The following is a 16,987-nucleotide window of genomic DNA, read 5'->3' on the forward strand; positions in this document are numbered from 1 at the left end:
TAATCTCAGCAGGCAGGGCTTGAACTGTTTTTTGTGATTTGTTAAAAACATAACGCACTTTGTAGAGTTCACACCAAAGTTATTAAATGTCAAATGTATTATTTGTGTAAATAATTTTCAGTAGCTGTGGAGACAATGATGTGTCACCACAGTTTGCCATTTAAAATTAGCTGTATGATCTCAAGTCAAAGTCATGAGCATATTCGAAACGCATGACAAGCCGCTGGCTGCGTCAATATAGGCGGAGTCAACGTTGATGTGGGTTGAGTTTGTGGGCGATGTGCTTGTGCAGCGTGTCGCAATAAGGCCAATTCATACTCCATAAGAAAAAGAAGAAAGTTTGGCACTGCTGAACAAAATGGCGTCATTTTCTTCGGCCAGCTCCCTCTGGCCAAAGAAATTTGGTTCGGCCGTGCCAACCATCCAGGCCGAAGTACGTCTGTGCCGCACTGGCGAACCTTCGGCACTGCCATCTGCTATGCATCCACTTTCCAGCTCGCTATTGACTATCAGTCATATTTTTATCCTGTTTCGTCAGTAGCCTCGCTACTGATGAGCCCTGCAGCCCGTTAACATGTCAGAGGGCGGACTTACATGATGCACCTGAACGCATCACTAAAAGCTGTCGACTCCTATAATTAAAACCTGCGGTTGAAACTGGGCCAACGTGGCGGCTCAGACACAACCTTTCTTTTATTACTGAAACAGTTCAGCGAAATGTTTTTCTGAAAACATTGGAAGGGAGAAGTAAGCTGTGCAGTTGAAAAGTTCCAAGGCTGCTTCACAGAAGTGTGGCTAATGTGAGGGGGCGTGGCCTAAAAGTTTGACAGCTTCTTCACAGAGTATGAACTCTACTGCCGAAAAAGCTTTTTTTATGGGAGTATGCAGGGGCCTGAATAAGTTAAATTAGTATCTCCGTTTCACTCTCCGGACCGTAAATGCCACAAACGTTTGACTCTGCCCACATTCCTAAACGTTCGCCCCAACGTTTGCTCCACTCCGCAGTGAAGGATTATTGAAATACATTGTACATTTAAGACTTTTTTTTCAAGTTGATGATATTAGTTGCTGAGCCTGTCCACAGCAGTACATTACTTTGCCTCTGTGTGAGTACATCTTCATACTAAAAATGTACTAATCTCCATGTAGTGCACAATATATCCTTGCTATCATGAAGTATGTCATACAATCCACATTTCAATGCTTTGAAGCACCCTTTAAACGTAGTCATTCTGCTGTCTATGTTTGATCGTACAGATTTCATAAGCATCTCCACTATCAGTCTCTCAGATGCTTTATTATATATAAACCACAGTGAGAGTGTGTCTCTCCTCTCCTGCTTCAAACTATACACGATCTATCCGACTGTCATTTTATCTCCTCCTGGTGGAGCTTATTCTGTATCCCTATCTGTCTAAATTACATGCATAACATAGATTAGACCGTAATTACACATCTGTGTCTGATAAACTTGATTCATAAGGGGCTCTAGTCATGCTGCCTCACCTCAGGGGGCCTGAACACAAGATCTCATCACCGTTGGAACGGCGATGCCACTATAAGCATCTTGTCTATTATCTACATGATTAGCCAGGGGTGAACTAGCCAGCTGGAGATTCGTGGCGTAAGAGTGGAGTAATTTGGCGGTGTTGTGTCTTGACTGACCCCAGGGCAACAGTACCTTGTCAGTCATTAACCGCAGAGCGACACATCGCTGCTGACAGGTTAATTACAACTGGTTAGAATAGGTTAGTGGGAAGGATGGGATTGTGCCTTTTAGTGCTGGAACCCCTGTGGCAGTAACAGTTGTTTTGTGTCATGATTTTTCAAAACTTGTGATTTCTGATGCTCCAAGGAAAGTTGTGCTGCAGTGAAAAAGATCAGTAGCAAGAGAAATGGGACTTTGATGATGGTGATGTATGAGCACCACCATTGCAATCCATTTGGCAACGTCCATATGCCTCAAACTTTGTCTCTAAGCCTAAAACCCCTTAACAAATGTATGTACTTCACTTTAACACTGCCTTTCTCTTATGATGAGACAGTTTTTTAGATTGGAGACCGATTGGGAAAAATATATTTTACATGGAATCACCCCACTGCTTTGCATAATCATGGAGTCCCTGATGTACAGTGGCCATATATGAGGTTTTACAAAAGTAGATAAAGTGTACTTATAGTAAATATAGTTAAACATTTACAGAGCTGCTCCAGTGGAGAAGAACAGAGCAAGATAATGGATATTTGACTTGACACTGACTCACTGCGGAGTATTGTTGTCCCTGCTATATAATATATAATTGACAGCATTTCTTTAACGAAATAGGGAAACAGCCTCATGCCGTTTGTCTTTAGAATCGATCATGTGAATGTTTTGATGAGATCTTTGATGGTCAGTTCAGATGGTGTTACAGTGGAGAGCTGTTAACTCACAATAATGTATCTCCTGGTTTGAATCTGATGCCATGTGAGGCCTTTCCTAGTGGAGTTTGCTCTTCCTGCACTTGCATGTTATTTTCCCCACCCAAGACCTCCCACAGTTAAACAAATGGTGCTATAAATAGCTTGTAGCTGTGAGTGCGAGTCCTTTTTCCTGCCTACTACAACCATCATGTACATTATTTGGTTACACAATATCAGTTGATGGCAAAGGTGACAACAGTACAAACAACTGTTGCGTAAATATATGATACATGAAATGCAATTTCCCCACATTTGTGAGGTCAGTAATAGTATTTATGCTTTTGAATATCAACTGATGTGAAGGCTTACGAGTAATTACCTTTGATTTTATGGCCATTCAATAAAATTAAATGTGGGTTTTCTGTTTTGGTTGCTAAAACATATTTTTAATAGCCAACTTATATTATGAGTTTTTTCACAGTAAAGTATTGATAGAAACATTACATAAATATATTCTTAACAGCATCTAACAAAGTCCAAAAAGAAGTCATTCAGTGGACTAAAGGTCACAAAGTGTGTGTTGTCTCCACAGTCCCTCCCGCTTTGGACCCGGTCTTTCAGGACGTACGCTCCAGGAACTATCAGACAGTGACTCTGAGGTGTGCCATCCTGCGCTGGAACCCGCCTCGCCTGACAGATGTCCGCTGGTTCCGAAATGGAGACGCAATCCGGATGCCCATGCCGGACCTGAAGGAGACACCAGAGCTAAAGTTCAAGCTCGAACCTGCCAACAACGGCACTTATGAGTGCCGGGTCAGCAATATCGCAGGGACCTCAACATGCACATTCAATGTGTCTGGTAATTGAAAACAAATTAGCTTTTGGCTTTATACCCTTTTGTGTTAAAGTGTTAACTTATTCATTTGTTTATCACCTAACCAATCTTCTATTCATATGTGACTTAGTGAAGGTATTTTATGGTTTTACTTTGTGTCTGAATTTCTTTCACCTCTTTCTTACAGCACAACCTTACAATGCTGAGTTTTACTTTGATACACCAAATCCAGTTCGGATTCAGAAAGGAAATAACTATTCCTACAACCTGCAATGGACACAGAGAGATCCTGAAGCTACGGACCAAATCATTGGCTACTGGATTAATGTCCGAAAGGTAAACTACTCCTTTACACACACAGAGCACTTTCAGTATGCACTCAGACACACACAAACCTCTGTGTACTGTACTCATGTTCAATGTAATTCATGTAATCAGGATAACATGCAGGCACATAGTTGGACAAACAGGGACTCACTGACATTGTTTATTGAATACTCAAGAGACTGACATTGATCAGTCTGGCTTAAACCAAGGCAAACGTCGGTCACCTCTCGTTTGTGAGAATCACCTTGACTGAGCATCCTCACAGCCTATATAGACATGAACACACACACAAACACTCCAGTCTATATGTAGTGACGTTTGCATGCTAAGTAAACATGGGCTGTCTAAGCTTTGGAGTGTCAGGCATGTGTGATCAATCAATACAAACCTGAACTGAATCAACAAAACCCCTCCTTTCCTCGAGCTTCCCTGAATTGCTTCTATTTGTTGAGCTTATACTTAATCTTGTTAACATTGACAGTCACTTCACAATGTTCACAGAGATCTTAAAACATATATAAGATAAATGAAAGACAACAAAAAGTAAAAAAAAAAAAAATCAGATAAAGCACAATTTATGTACAATTTTATCAATGTTTGATTGAGTTTTCAGATGTTTTCTGATGTCTGGCATTTCTGTACTGATTAAAAAATTTTTTTTCTTTTTTTCCATCAACTCTTTGGACTTTTCTCTTTTTCTTTGTTACCTCTTCTATTGTTTTTTTTTTTTTCTCCCTTATCTGAGTTATTAGTCAAATCTCTTTCAATAGTTTGCTCACATCACTTACTTTTATTAAATAGGAGCTGGTTAACTTTATAGGGCCGAGGTGAGACGTAAAGATGAGCGGCCGTCTTTTAAGGGCTGCACCTGTGGTCACAGAGCCTCACATCATCCAAACTTTCTGCAAGCAGTCCTTTTTCTGAGTCTGAGTGCCATTTATTTTTTTCACAATTGTGTGACTAAAATGTTTACAGTCTATATATTTTCTTTTATGAAGTAATTTTCATATGTTAGCTTGTTCTTGAAGGATTTGCTGTGCATGGATGTGACTTCATTTTCACAACCCTGTTAGGATTAACTTGGAACATCCTCCTAAGATTTTCAACCTGACAACCATGTAGGTAAACCTATACTCCTAGAATATGTGATTAATATTGTCATGTGACATTTATTTGAATTTCTTGGGCCTTCACACAACAAGAGAGCAACCTCAGGCCACCAACCCTTAGTTTGTGCATCTATTCATAGATTACTGGGCATGAGTCAGAAGACAGAAAGGACAATAGTGAATTATACACAACTGGCTGGGGGTGTATATGCATGTGTGCGAGACAAACACTGAAAGAGAGGGGATGCAGGGTCTGCCAGCTTGCTTTTGTGCGGATGAATAGCTAATTCCCCTCCTACTTTAGCACTTGGCTGCTTACCTTATTAAGTAAGACTCTGCAGGGACACAGAAAATGAGCACGGGTCTTCCCATGATGCACATTAGATTGCATGCTGACGCTCTGGAGAAAGTTTCCCTCTACCTCTCTTTTGTTCAGCCTTTCTGTCCTGTTCTCCTCTCTCTTGCTACCTGCTTTTATGTATCCTTATTTATCCCCCCTCCACACTTTTCTCTATTCTCACTTGTCTTCATCTTACTTTACTGATTTTATTCCCTCTCTATATATCTATCCGGTTTTCAATTTCCATTTTCCTGCCGTGAGTTACTGTCGTATAAGTGCAAACCTTACTGCACTTAATGTTGGGTGAACCATAGTGACAGAAATAGCTCTGATAAATAGTTGCTACAAGTTGCCATCCAGACGGTGTTAAAATAATGAGTGGGCATTAAGTGGCAGTTTAGAAACTCTTAAATGTTATTAAACCTAAATTTAATTTCAGGGATTTTACCTGCATGTTTTATGTGTGCATTAGAGCGCTTCCAGAAAAAGACAGGAAAGTGGAAGAGAGTGAGTGAGTGAGGGAACCAAAGAAAGAGTGTGAGAGAGAAGTACTGTGCAAATTAAAGAAAAACACGAAATCTCACTGGTCCTCTCGACTATTAAATAGAGTATGAGGACGCTCAAATGTAATACCATCTCAATTTCACAACCCATCTATTTCTGCTGCATTTTCTTCAGCTCATCCTTTTAACGCTTTAACACTCTATCTTTTTAGCACATTGAAAATGATGTTGGGGTAGGAGTCTCCGGGGAGAATTTCAGACACAGAGGGGAATACGAAAAGACTCTGATCATTTCATCTAGATCAGTGCTCTTGAATGTAGATCTGACACATGTCTGCAACTTTGGCCCATTTGCTTCAACTTGCATTTTGTGTTTTTCTCATGTAAGTTTATGTTCATTTATTTGGCTTCATGCCTTCATGTACGCATAAATAACAGTTGACCTGCTTGTAGAGTTTTCCCGTTAGCACGCGCGCGCGCGTGTGTGTGTGTGTGTGTGTGTGTGTGTGTGTGTGTGTGTGTGTGTGTGTGTGTGACATGGCTTGTATTGTGGTTCATTGGCAGGCTATGAAAACCCTTTTTATACTTCTTGATTTAGTTCTTTTTTTCCCTGTGGGGGGTTTCCCTGTGCAGGAATTAACAGTTCTTTTTTTCTTTTTTCTTTATAATGAAGCTGTCTGAACACCGCTTTACTCATCACAGCTCAACCTCGACCCTGACAATCTTTTTAAAAAGTACTTTGATTTGTGAGTGATAATTAATATCACATTCATCATATTATTTTACCTCTCTTACAACAAGAGATAATTTATTGACCCATTTGTTTGCATTTTTTTTTTTGGGGGGGGGGGGGGGGGGGGGGGGGGTGGCAAAGCTTAGGTTTCTTTGTGTCTTATCTGATTCTAATTTAGTAATGCAGCGGTCCTCTATGAGGCAGTTAATGCTTGCATAAAGTTGTAATGAATCCCTTCTCAATGAATGATTTAAAAAAATTTGCTTGTATATATAATTAAGTCTTATAAATCTTAAATGATCTGCAGGACTTTTGTTCTGATGGGGTCCATTTTCATACAGATGCTAAAATTGCATGTGAAAGTGCAACTTGAAACATGTTGGTGGCAAAAAGGAGGCAGTTAGCCATTGACGATATGTTTTATTGTGAATATACAATGAGGCACTGGGAGGAACATGTGTGGTGTAAGTGTGAGTTTGGAGTTCAACTTTACATATAAACCTCTTCTTTATTGTTTAAAAAAATCAATGGATTTGGCCTGGTCTTCTGATAGAATAGAATAGAATAGAATAGAATAGAATATAAATATTCTATTAATCCCAGAGGAAAATTCTTGAATATAATGTGGGTTTAATCAGTATAAGAGAGGAAGCAATTTTACTACTACTCCCTTTGCAACTAAGAATGATACTAGAATTTGATGCAGTCATAGTTGCTTCAGTTCATCTCATAGTAACAGGAATACTTATTCTGCAATGATCAAATTTGGGGAAACTACCCTGTGTAAAGATCTCTGCAAAGAGTAGCTGGCAATCCCCCGCTCTCCTGAGTCTGACCCGAGTGCCACGTAAAAGATTTGCGCCTACACGGAGCACCTAGCTCTGCTTCTACTGAATTATGTTTATCAACTAACCTTTTCACTAAACTAGTCCACTTTCTTCATCTCATCATTTTGAGGTAATTTAATTTAAAGAAAGTGTTTGTTTTGTATACTGTCAACATGCAGGTATCAAAAGCCTATAACTTGTGAACATTATGCTACTCAGTCTGAAAAAAGTCATAATTTTGTAACGTGCATTGCATATTTTACCTCATTGAAAATAAATGGCTCCAGATTGTCAAATTATTTCTTTAGACAAACACAGAAGAGTGGACAAGTTCACTGCAGTGCATCGACTGTATTTGAAAAAAAAAACAAACACACAAAAAAAAACATATTTTAAAAACAACTCACAAAGCACCTAGTTATATGGTCAACATCCAATGATTGGAAGAATGGTTCTCAAGTAATGTCCGCCTTAATACTGTTCAGTGAATGTCTCTTTATCTAAGGTTCACTTGTTTCTTGTATATCTTCAACTTCGGCCTTGAACTACTGCAGACATTTGTTCCTTTTGTATAAGCTCACTTATGAAGTTTTTTTTTTGTTCTTTCTAACCCAATAGTTTGAATCTTGCACTTAAGCGTTTGAGTTTCATTTCATTCAGTGCATCTACATCAAGGTGCATCTTTCATCTATTTTTGTCCACCATCTCATGGTCTCGAAAATTGTCCTCGCGAGTTAGAAATGGGTATTTTCTTACTAAGCCGTTTCAGTTACTCTTATATCTAATAAACATTATGTTGGATTTGAAAAAATTTTGAAAGAATATTTCCATGTATATGTTTAATTATCTAGTCCATAGCAAGGCTTAAAACATCCCTAAAGAATGTGTGTATCTTATAGCTCTATCACACGAGCTGTAAATCTGGACTATCGACACGGCAGAGAACTGACGTTAAAGAATAAACTCATGTGTGCCTGCATTTTTTATTCTTTCTTCTGTATTTATCTCATTTCTTCGTCTCTCCCTTTGAATCGAACCATCATGTCTGAATACACCTGTGCTCTGTCTCTGGCTATGAAGCCGTGTGTCCTCTATGACTGTAGTTTTGCAACTCGCAGTTCATCATAACAACCACAGCAAGCTTTTCTCCTGCATTCAGCCAGTCTAAACACAGCCACACACAGCGCTGCAATGCAAACACACATCCCTTATTATCATATATATGAGAGATTAAAAATATTCATGATAAATTAGAGTTGTACGTTAAATCAAATGTATGAATAATTTATATCTCTAACCAGCCCAAGCATGCAGATATATTTGGATATTCATGGACAAGGCTACAAAGAGAACACACTGACCGGATTTCTGATTCACACATGCACAATATCAGTAAATTGCTAAATTAGTCACGAAAGAGATTCCTTAATAGAGGATAACAGAAAAATTAACCCCACATTCCCCTTTGTCATAAGAAACCACTTTCTCTTGTGCTGTCAATTTATATCTCTCTCACATAGGCATTACGCTGTGTTTTCTTATGGCTGCTCCGCTGCCTTCGCCCCTTTTCACACGTTCGTCATCGTGTTGTGTCTTTGCTGACAATCTGATGTGATGGAGACACAGCTGAAAACACTGACAGCAATCCCTAAATGCATCCATGTGGCAAAGAGGCAAACACACACACACACACACACACACACACACACACACACACACACACACACACACACACACACACACACACACACACACACACACACACACACACACACACACACGTCAAAAGCATTAGATGGGGTTTCATATCACTCTATCAGCCAACCAGCACTTTACCTCTTTAAATATGTCAGTCACTCACTCCTGTCACTTTGACTCTTGCCTTCTGTTGGTCCTCTCTGTACATGCCCAGCATCTTTCTTACTCTCCCTCGTTCCCTTTTCCTGTCACTTGGACACATGCAGACACACAGGCTGACCTGCTGCAGGAAGTAGAGAGCGGCAGAGAGGCAGTGGACCCAGCATAGTGGCAGCCAGTTTCTCTGAGTCACACTTTAGCACCTAATTGATCCAGTGTCGGCTTCTGGTTACAACAGTGCATTTGTTTGTGTTTATACATACTCTTGTCCAGTTATTCTTTGTTTTTGTAGGAGTTTTTTTTATTGTTTGTTTTTCCGTTTTCATCTGTTGCCCACTCGCACATATGAGCCAAAACAAGTGTATGAGATGTGTTCGTAAACAAGTACACTGGATCCAGCACGGTCACTCGTGTGCCACATGTGAGCAGCTGTCACATCGAACGTCACGCTTGGATGCATGACAGGCTGAATTAAAAGTCTTTTTGTGACCATATGCAGGTGTTGCCATAATAGGTTTATGCACATATTACTCAATGCTGTGTCAGAATCGGCAAGGCTTTCTGTGATCTGACTCAACCTTTATGTCGATCGACACTCCTTTAACCTCGGCTGATATCTGTGGTGTACCAGAGACCGGGGAGTAGCCTTTGCTGTGGAAGAACCTGCACCAAAGCAAGAAAAGACATGCTAGAAGTGCAAACCAGCACCTTAGTCATTACTGGCACTGTCTTTTTTGTAGATTTGCATTGTGAATGCCCCTGAAAGTCGTAATGTAAAGTTCTAAAGTGTCTGAGGGGCAACATTTGTCACATACCACCTGTAATTTGCCTGGATGCCACTGGGGTGCTCCATCATGAATAGGTGCCAGTTACAATGCATTAGAAATGCATACCATTTCCAGCCTCACCGACAACCCACTGCCCTCCCCCCTCCTCCAACTACCTGCTGGATGTACCTTTATGCAGCTTCTTGTTGCTGTGGTGGAGAACAGATCCCAGAGCAGATTGCAGGCTACTTGATTTGCAGATGGTAACAAGCAAGGCTGGATTACTCTGTTACTACACACTGGCATTGATGATTTGAATCATCATTGCCAGTGTGTAGTAGCAGGGTAATGATGATTGAAATCTTTTGGCTTTTTTATGAAAAAAGTCATGGAATATTTTGATTCCATCCCATAATTGCATGGACACTCATGAAAACAGAAAAATGTGTTCGTTTGGTAAAGCTCATACTCCTCGATCCTAACTATAAATATAACTCATATCTTCCTGCTAACACACACCCAATGAATATTGGATGAGGATAGCTTTACTTTCCTGCCATATTCCACATAATTATGCATCTGGTGCACGAGCAGTTTGTAAATGTTTATACGGCTGAATGTGAATGTAAGTTGGTGTTAAAAGACCATGATTCATTTTACTACGTTACGGCTACCATGTAAAGTATTATGTAGTCTTTGACAACATTTTTCATGGTCGGTTTTGCAGGAGACAGTGTTGTTCAACAAAAATAGCATTTTAAAGAAAAGTCAGGAACATAAAAACATTTTTATCTGTCTTCTTATTCTTGTATGTTATTATTTACCAAATCAGAGTAAAACAGTCACCGAGTCTCTGGGTGACATCATTGGAACTTCTAGGGTTTTTGATGTTTTTTTGAAATAGCACCAACAAGCAGATTCACAAAGGCCACTTGGTAATTCTGGATAGAAAATATTGCTAAAGAAGTCCCATACATTTACAGAGAGGATGGAGGTAGCCTAAACAGCCTAATTCTTCCTAATAACCCAGCATTACTATACACACTACTGCATGTTGGTAAATTATTATTATTATTATTATTATTATTATTATTATTATTATTATTATTATTATTATTATTATTATTATTAATATTAATATTAATATTAATATTAATAATAATGATGATGACGATAATAATAATAATGATCAGATGAGGGTTAAAGGTCTTGCTCAAGGAACCACAGTTGTGACCTCTCCGCTGTGGGACTTAAACCAACAAACTCGCAAATTCGCACATTGAAAGTCATCTTCTTCAACTACAAGGCCACCACTGCCAAACATATTCATATGGAATGTATAATAGTATTATTTATATTAAAAATCTGAGTCTATAGAAACTGAAACAATTTTAAAAAGTAAGGAAAAACAGAGACTATAACATTTTATGAAAGAGCAAACGAGATATGTACTATATTTTAAGCACTTCTACTGATTGTCTTGTAGAAGCCATTGATTCGCCTGTTGTTGGAGAGAGAAGGAGACAACTCTTCTCACAATTATGATATGTAAACAGCCAGAACGGTATTGAGAAGCGCATATTGAACAGCCATTAGTGACACGGGTTCTCGTGACGAAGGCAGGATGTGATTGCAAGTATGTTGCCAGGCAAATACTTGGAGGCATCGGATTGTAGCTGCCATGAGGGACTCGCACAGTAATTGGAGTTGTACCTGGGCAGGAGTCACTCTGGTCTCGTCAATAAAAATGATCAGCTCGGCCTACCTGGGTGTGAATTCACATTGGTGTGAAGACATCCAATGAGACCAACACACATCAACTGGAGTGTCAGAGGACAGGAGGGAAAGCCGAGTGGAGATATCAAAGCATACAGCTCTGTGGCAATTATTGGGGAAGTTATGAAATGCATCATCACCTCTGTGACTCTTTTGATAGGAGCTGAGTTGAAGTGAAATAGCAGGTATGCACAAAAGGGTCTGATAATTATTTTTTGAAATCATTGCATCTATCAATCGAGAGTACATGTGTATAATTAATCAACAGATACTTTATGACACGACCAGTTCATCATAAATCTGAATCCACCAACGAGGACAGAAAATGTGCTGGTGAGCACATTATGTGCTCAAAGCTCTGATTGCTGACTTTTTAAGGAATATGTAGACACACACACACACACACACACCTCTTCTGCATGTGCTACCTGATAATGGCATGCTGTGGGTGTACTAAGTTGTTATGCTGGAGTGGCTGACCTAATGCATTAGATTGAGCTCACTGTCAGGTCTTTAAGTAGCTGGGATCAGAGGCAGATACACAGCTAATGGATCCTTTTCTCCGTGGGTGGAATAACACAGCGATAGCTCTATTAAATGTGCAGACAAGAAAAAAAATCATAAGGATTTACATTTTTTTCAATGTCATTTCCCCTCCCGATATATTACATTCTGTGTTTAATTTGAGTAAGGTCCACAGTATAGTTTTGAATAAATGCATGGGTTAATTAAGTAGCAACATAAAAACAATATTTCATATGTGTAATTAACATAACCATCATTAAGTCTTTCTTACGATAGAAATTACATTATTTGCTATAATTACCAAGCTTCTTTTTGTAGAGACATAGACTCAGTAGACAGTGGGGCCTCTGTGGGACCCGGTGCATCAATGAGCCGAGGTTTGATGATGGTTTTCCTTACTAAGAAACCTTTCGGTGGATATTGACCACTGCAAACGAGTAACAATTTGTAGTTTTAAGGAGAGAAGTCCTTAAGGTTTCCCATTGTTTCTGCTTTCACCACATCAGCATTGAAGACAGAATGTTCACTCAACCACCCCATCCTGGTCAGTTGTTATAATGTTCTGGCTGAACGATATTAACAAACCTTCATGCCGTTATATTTTTTTCCTTCTTGTTCACATAGAATTGCTGAGCGTGTATTCATTGTTGCTGTCAGATCAAATCAGATTGCAGCGAAAACCCTCCAGATGGGAAATAAGCTGGAGTTGTTAATTGAGGCGGTGGGGGTCAAAATTTTGGAATCAAACTAAACTGGAAAAATCTGAGTCGATGAAAAGAAAGTGAACAAACAGAGTATAGGAGCAGATGCATAAGATATGCTTGGCAGTTATGGCATCACCATGTGTGTCTCTTACTCTTTCTACTTCTCACTCTGATATTTACTGTTCCAAATTTTTTACTGTATGTCCCGTGTTTCTTTGTTTACCTGTGTAAATTCAGAACAAGCAGAATCTGCTGACAAAACAGATCGATCTCAAGGGGAAGGAGCCAGAGAAAGGCATGCTGCTGTCCCACACAATATCAGACCTGAGAATCCCTCTGTCCTACGAGGTCCGACTGGTCCCCATCACAACCTACAGCATAGGGGAGTACATCAGTCGAATCATCCAGTATTCTGAACGTGAGTCCAATTTGAAATCCTTTCTGTGATATCGTTTCTGTCTGTGCTGTTCGATTATCATTTAGAAAGAGCATTGATAAACTAAAAGATTAATGTAGTGATCAGTGTTATCTGTCTTTCATGTCTTTACAGCATACACCTACCCACGACCTTCAGGTGAGCATTAACCAAAGTCCTCTGCTCTTCCAGGTTTTAGAATCTCAGCTTGCTGTTTCCACCTGATTGATGACATGGTGATGAAATTAGGAAGGCAGGTTGAATTTTGATGAGCGATACGTTAGTATGTTTGCTACAAAGTGTCAGCGCAAGTTTATCCTGTCAAAGATGATAAAGTAGAAAGTGAACCGTGAAGTTGTCATGAACGGTCACAGCTGGCTATGATCCCAGATTATGACCCTGGTCTGTGGTTCTGTATGACGGCTGAAAGCACATGTGACCAAACTACAGTGCACCTTACCTCAAATGGGATGCGTCGTTCTTGTGTTCGGCCATTACCGTCTTTCTTTTCCACAGCCATTTTTCTTTGCATGAGCGAGGTCGTTCTTTCTCTGGCGCTCACCATTCAGCTTGCCATCCCTCCTTCTTTCTCACTCAGTTGCATCTTGTCTATTTTCTTCATTAAGAGATTGTTTTGGCAGGAGTGGCAGTTGGCTCCATCAGGGTGAAGCAATTAAAACAACAGCAGATTGGAACAGGCTGCGAGAACAACAGTGAAAATTGAAAGAAGCGCATGTACTGGGGCAGGGTGTGAATGGTAATAGATTAGCTCACTGAAACAAAGAGCTATCCTCCTGGGGAGCTCGAGCCATATGCATCTGCAGCGAGCTGTGCACGTGGCCAGGAAGGTTTCACTGGCGCTGTCAGCTTGGACAGTTTCAGATGGGTGATGTTACACTCTCTCGGCTTGATTTCCATTTGTTTAGTGGATCTCTGAAAAAGGCAGGAGCCTCCAGATGGGCTAATGAAGGTGACAACTCCATGGAGAGCTCTTCCTTTAACTTGACTAACAAGAGACGTCAGCTTCAAGAGTGACAAAACTAAAGGCCTTTTGCAGAATATCTTTTTTGTCCTTGATGAGAAAAAAAGTGTTTCTCAAAGTGTTTGAATTGAATGACGTGCTGCCCCTTGTTTTTACTTCCCAACTCAACAGCATCATTGAGGAATGCTTAAAAATGATCTCCTTTTCATTGATTACATGTAAACATTTCTAAATTAAATATGTGCAACGTTACCACGGAACAATACTATTTACTTATTTAATATTCACTTGAACTTTACCGCATCAAGTCACCAGTAGCCAGATCACTAAGATTATCAGTGGATCCCTACATTCTAGACAATATTGAACAAAGAAGTATTTCTGAAACGCACTTCGAATAAAGTAGTTTTTAAATAATGGGTTTGGTTTACCTTTTAAATCTTTAGAGAGTAAAACAATTTGAGCTATTTTGTTTAGTTTTCGGCCGATCACTCATTGATCTCTTCAAAAATATCCTCCATTGGGAGTCATACATTATAGCATGCTAGAATGTGGGATTTCAGGTTATATACCCTGACTCCCACACTGTGCCCATCAATTTGACACTAATTGGCCCTCTGTCTGGCTTAAAGTGCACATTGTAAAGGCCATTACAGACCTAAATTGTTGCCATTTATTTTCAAGAAAAGTGGGTACAAAAGAAAAGGGAAATATAGGTTATGTCACTCGCAACTTGTACTGTAACAAGTCACCTGCCGTGACATGCCATTGACTAAGTGTGTTTTGCTTTCCTCTCCATGCACATACCTCAGACCATGTATGTGGCTTTGAGGATGAGCGAATTTGTGGGTTCTCTCAGGACCGAAGTGACATCTTCGACTGGACGAGACAAAATCACCTGACACAGAATCCCAAACGATCTGCCAACACCGGCCCGGAGACGGATCGCAGTGGAACCAAGGAGGGTGAGAAACAGATCACAGCCATGTAGGGGAATTTAGCAGTGTGAGAAAAAATATTGGAGCTCGTAAAAAGTGTGTGGAGCGTAAAATGAAACATTCCTTAACCAGACGATATACTTAAAGGCATTTTCTTTTTGTATCTCTAATCCACAGCAATACAAAATAACACATAAACTATATCAAAGCATCAAGTCTGGATTTATATTTCCAGTAACTGTACGTACTATATGCTTCTGGGGTCGATGTGTATCATTGTGCCGTTTGTCAATGTCAAAAATGATATGACAAGTCGTTACATGTGGAAATATTGCTGACACAATTCACTCCATACTTTTGTAAACCTATTGAAATTAAAAAAATTTCGCTTCAATATGTTCATAGTTCCCTAAATGTGTAAACTTCCCAATATTTTTTTGTTCTGGACTCGACTTTACTGTTAATGAAAAATGTCTTCATTGTGACTTTCCTTCTTTGCTTTTGTGTTGTCTTGTTGATTGCAGGCTACTACATGTACATTGAAGCGTCACGCCCACGTGTTCAGGGGGACAAGGCACGTTTACTGTCTCCTCTTTTCAATGTGTCCTCAATCAGGGGACCCAAGGGCTCCGGCAGAGTCCCGTACTGCGTCTCCTTCTACTATCATATGAAGGGCAAACACATTGGTGAGTGCTACATCAAAAAACATTAACACACCCACGTACGCGCGCACCACACATACACAGGATCTTCTACCTTGTGAGAGCTTTTCACAGGAACACAGAGGCTCACGTGGATATACAGTCAAGAGTACACCTGCTATCAGGGTTCTCATATCACCTGGCTTCTGTCAAAAGCTGAACACTTTGCTCGACCCCTCGCTTGTAGAGCCTGTCACACAACTTTGTGGTATTCGCATGCGTGCGCGCGTGCGTGCGTGTAAAAAAAAAAATCTTTGTACAGGAGAAAGGGGCTTGAGGGTGGCTGGAGGGGAAGGCAGTAGGGTGGGGTGTTACAAAAGTTCTTGCTCGTCGGTCTCTGCTTGATCCTCAGTGTGTGTGCGTTTGAGTGTGCTCTGAGATGGTTGAAAGGGGCAGTGGGTGTGTGATTTATGGCGGTGGCAAGACACAATCAGTCATTTGGGGGAGCTGTTCATCATAATATGCTCTGTCACACAGTCAGAATGCATACATCTAAAATCCTACACACCTGCACACTCGGCATGTGCGCACACACACAACAAAACACTTGCATTCACAGATAGTTTCCCCACCCAAAAAAAAAAAAAAAAAAAAAAAAAGCACAACTAGCAAATACATACAGGCATGCCCACATACAGTATATGCAATATTGATTTATGTTTCCACAGCACATTTGTTCCCATGGTCACCTCACATGTCTCCTGAAGGTGTGTATTTTATAAGAGTAGACACGTGTAGTATATGTAAATAGGTATGGAAACGGGGCTATTATAGATTTAATATATAACTGAGCCACGAACAAACAGCCCACATGTTGATGCTCTATCTTAGAAGTGCTATTCAGAAAAGCTAAATTACGTTTTTTTAATTTCTTTATAAGACAGCCTTTAGTGAGCCAATGAACCCCAACTTTTGTGTTTCAAGGTGAAAGCATCTTGCACTGCAGCTCCGTCACTATCGGTGTGTCCGTGTATGGGTGTGATTTATTGTGTAAGGCACTTTCAAACTGCTAAAGTGTTGAGGTTTAAGTGCAACCCCTTTTCGTTTGTATATATATGGCATTCCAATGAGGAGAGGTCAGGTAAGTAATGGAAGGACATTAATTGAATTTTGAGTTTGGAAATCAGGCTCTGGTGACAAGCAAAGAGTGACCCCACCCCACCACAGGGTCTGGTAGGTGTTGAGCGGTACATATCTGAAAGTGGTGCTCGGGAGGAGGTCTCTTGTGCTCAAGCTGTATTAGAG

General features: G+C 40.1%; 1 protein-coding gene across 2 annotated transcripts in view; it reads left to right on the forward strand.

Moving 5' to 3' along the window:
• Positions 1-16,987, forward strand: part of mdga1 (MAM domain containing glycosylphosphatidylinositol anchor 1) — a 181,563-nt gene that overhangs the window by 140,637 nt on the left and 23,939 nt on the right. For both annotated transcript variants that reach the window (XM_080458769.1, XM_080458770.1), the window contains exons 10-15: positions 2,996-3,262; positions 3,426-3,574; positions 12,944-13,124; positions 13,257-13,280; positions 14,916-15,068; positions 15,566-15,727. In XM_080458769.1, coding sequence (XP_080314895.1) covers positions 2,996-3,262; positions 3,426-3,574; positions 12,944-13,124; positions 13,257-13,280; positions 14,916-15,068; positions 15,566-15,727 — 936 coding nt within the window. The remainder of the gene's footprint in view (positions 1-2,995; positions 3,263-3,425; positions 3,575-12,943; positions 13,125-13,256; positions 13,281-14,915; positions 15,069-15,565; positions 15,728-16,987) is intronic.

This window comes from Lipophrys pholis (genome assembly GCF_963383615.2).
Source record: "Lipophrys pholis genome assembly, chromosome: 2".
Lineage (NCBI taxonomy): Eukaryota > Metazoa > Chordata > Actinopteri > Blenniiformes > Blenniidae > Lipophrys > Lipophrys pholis.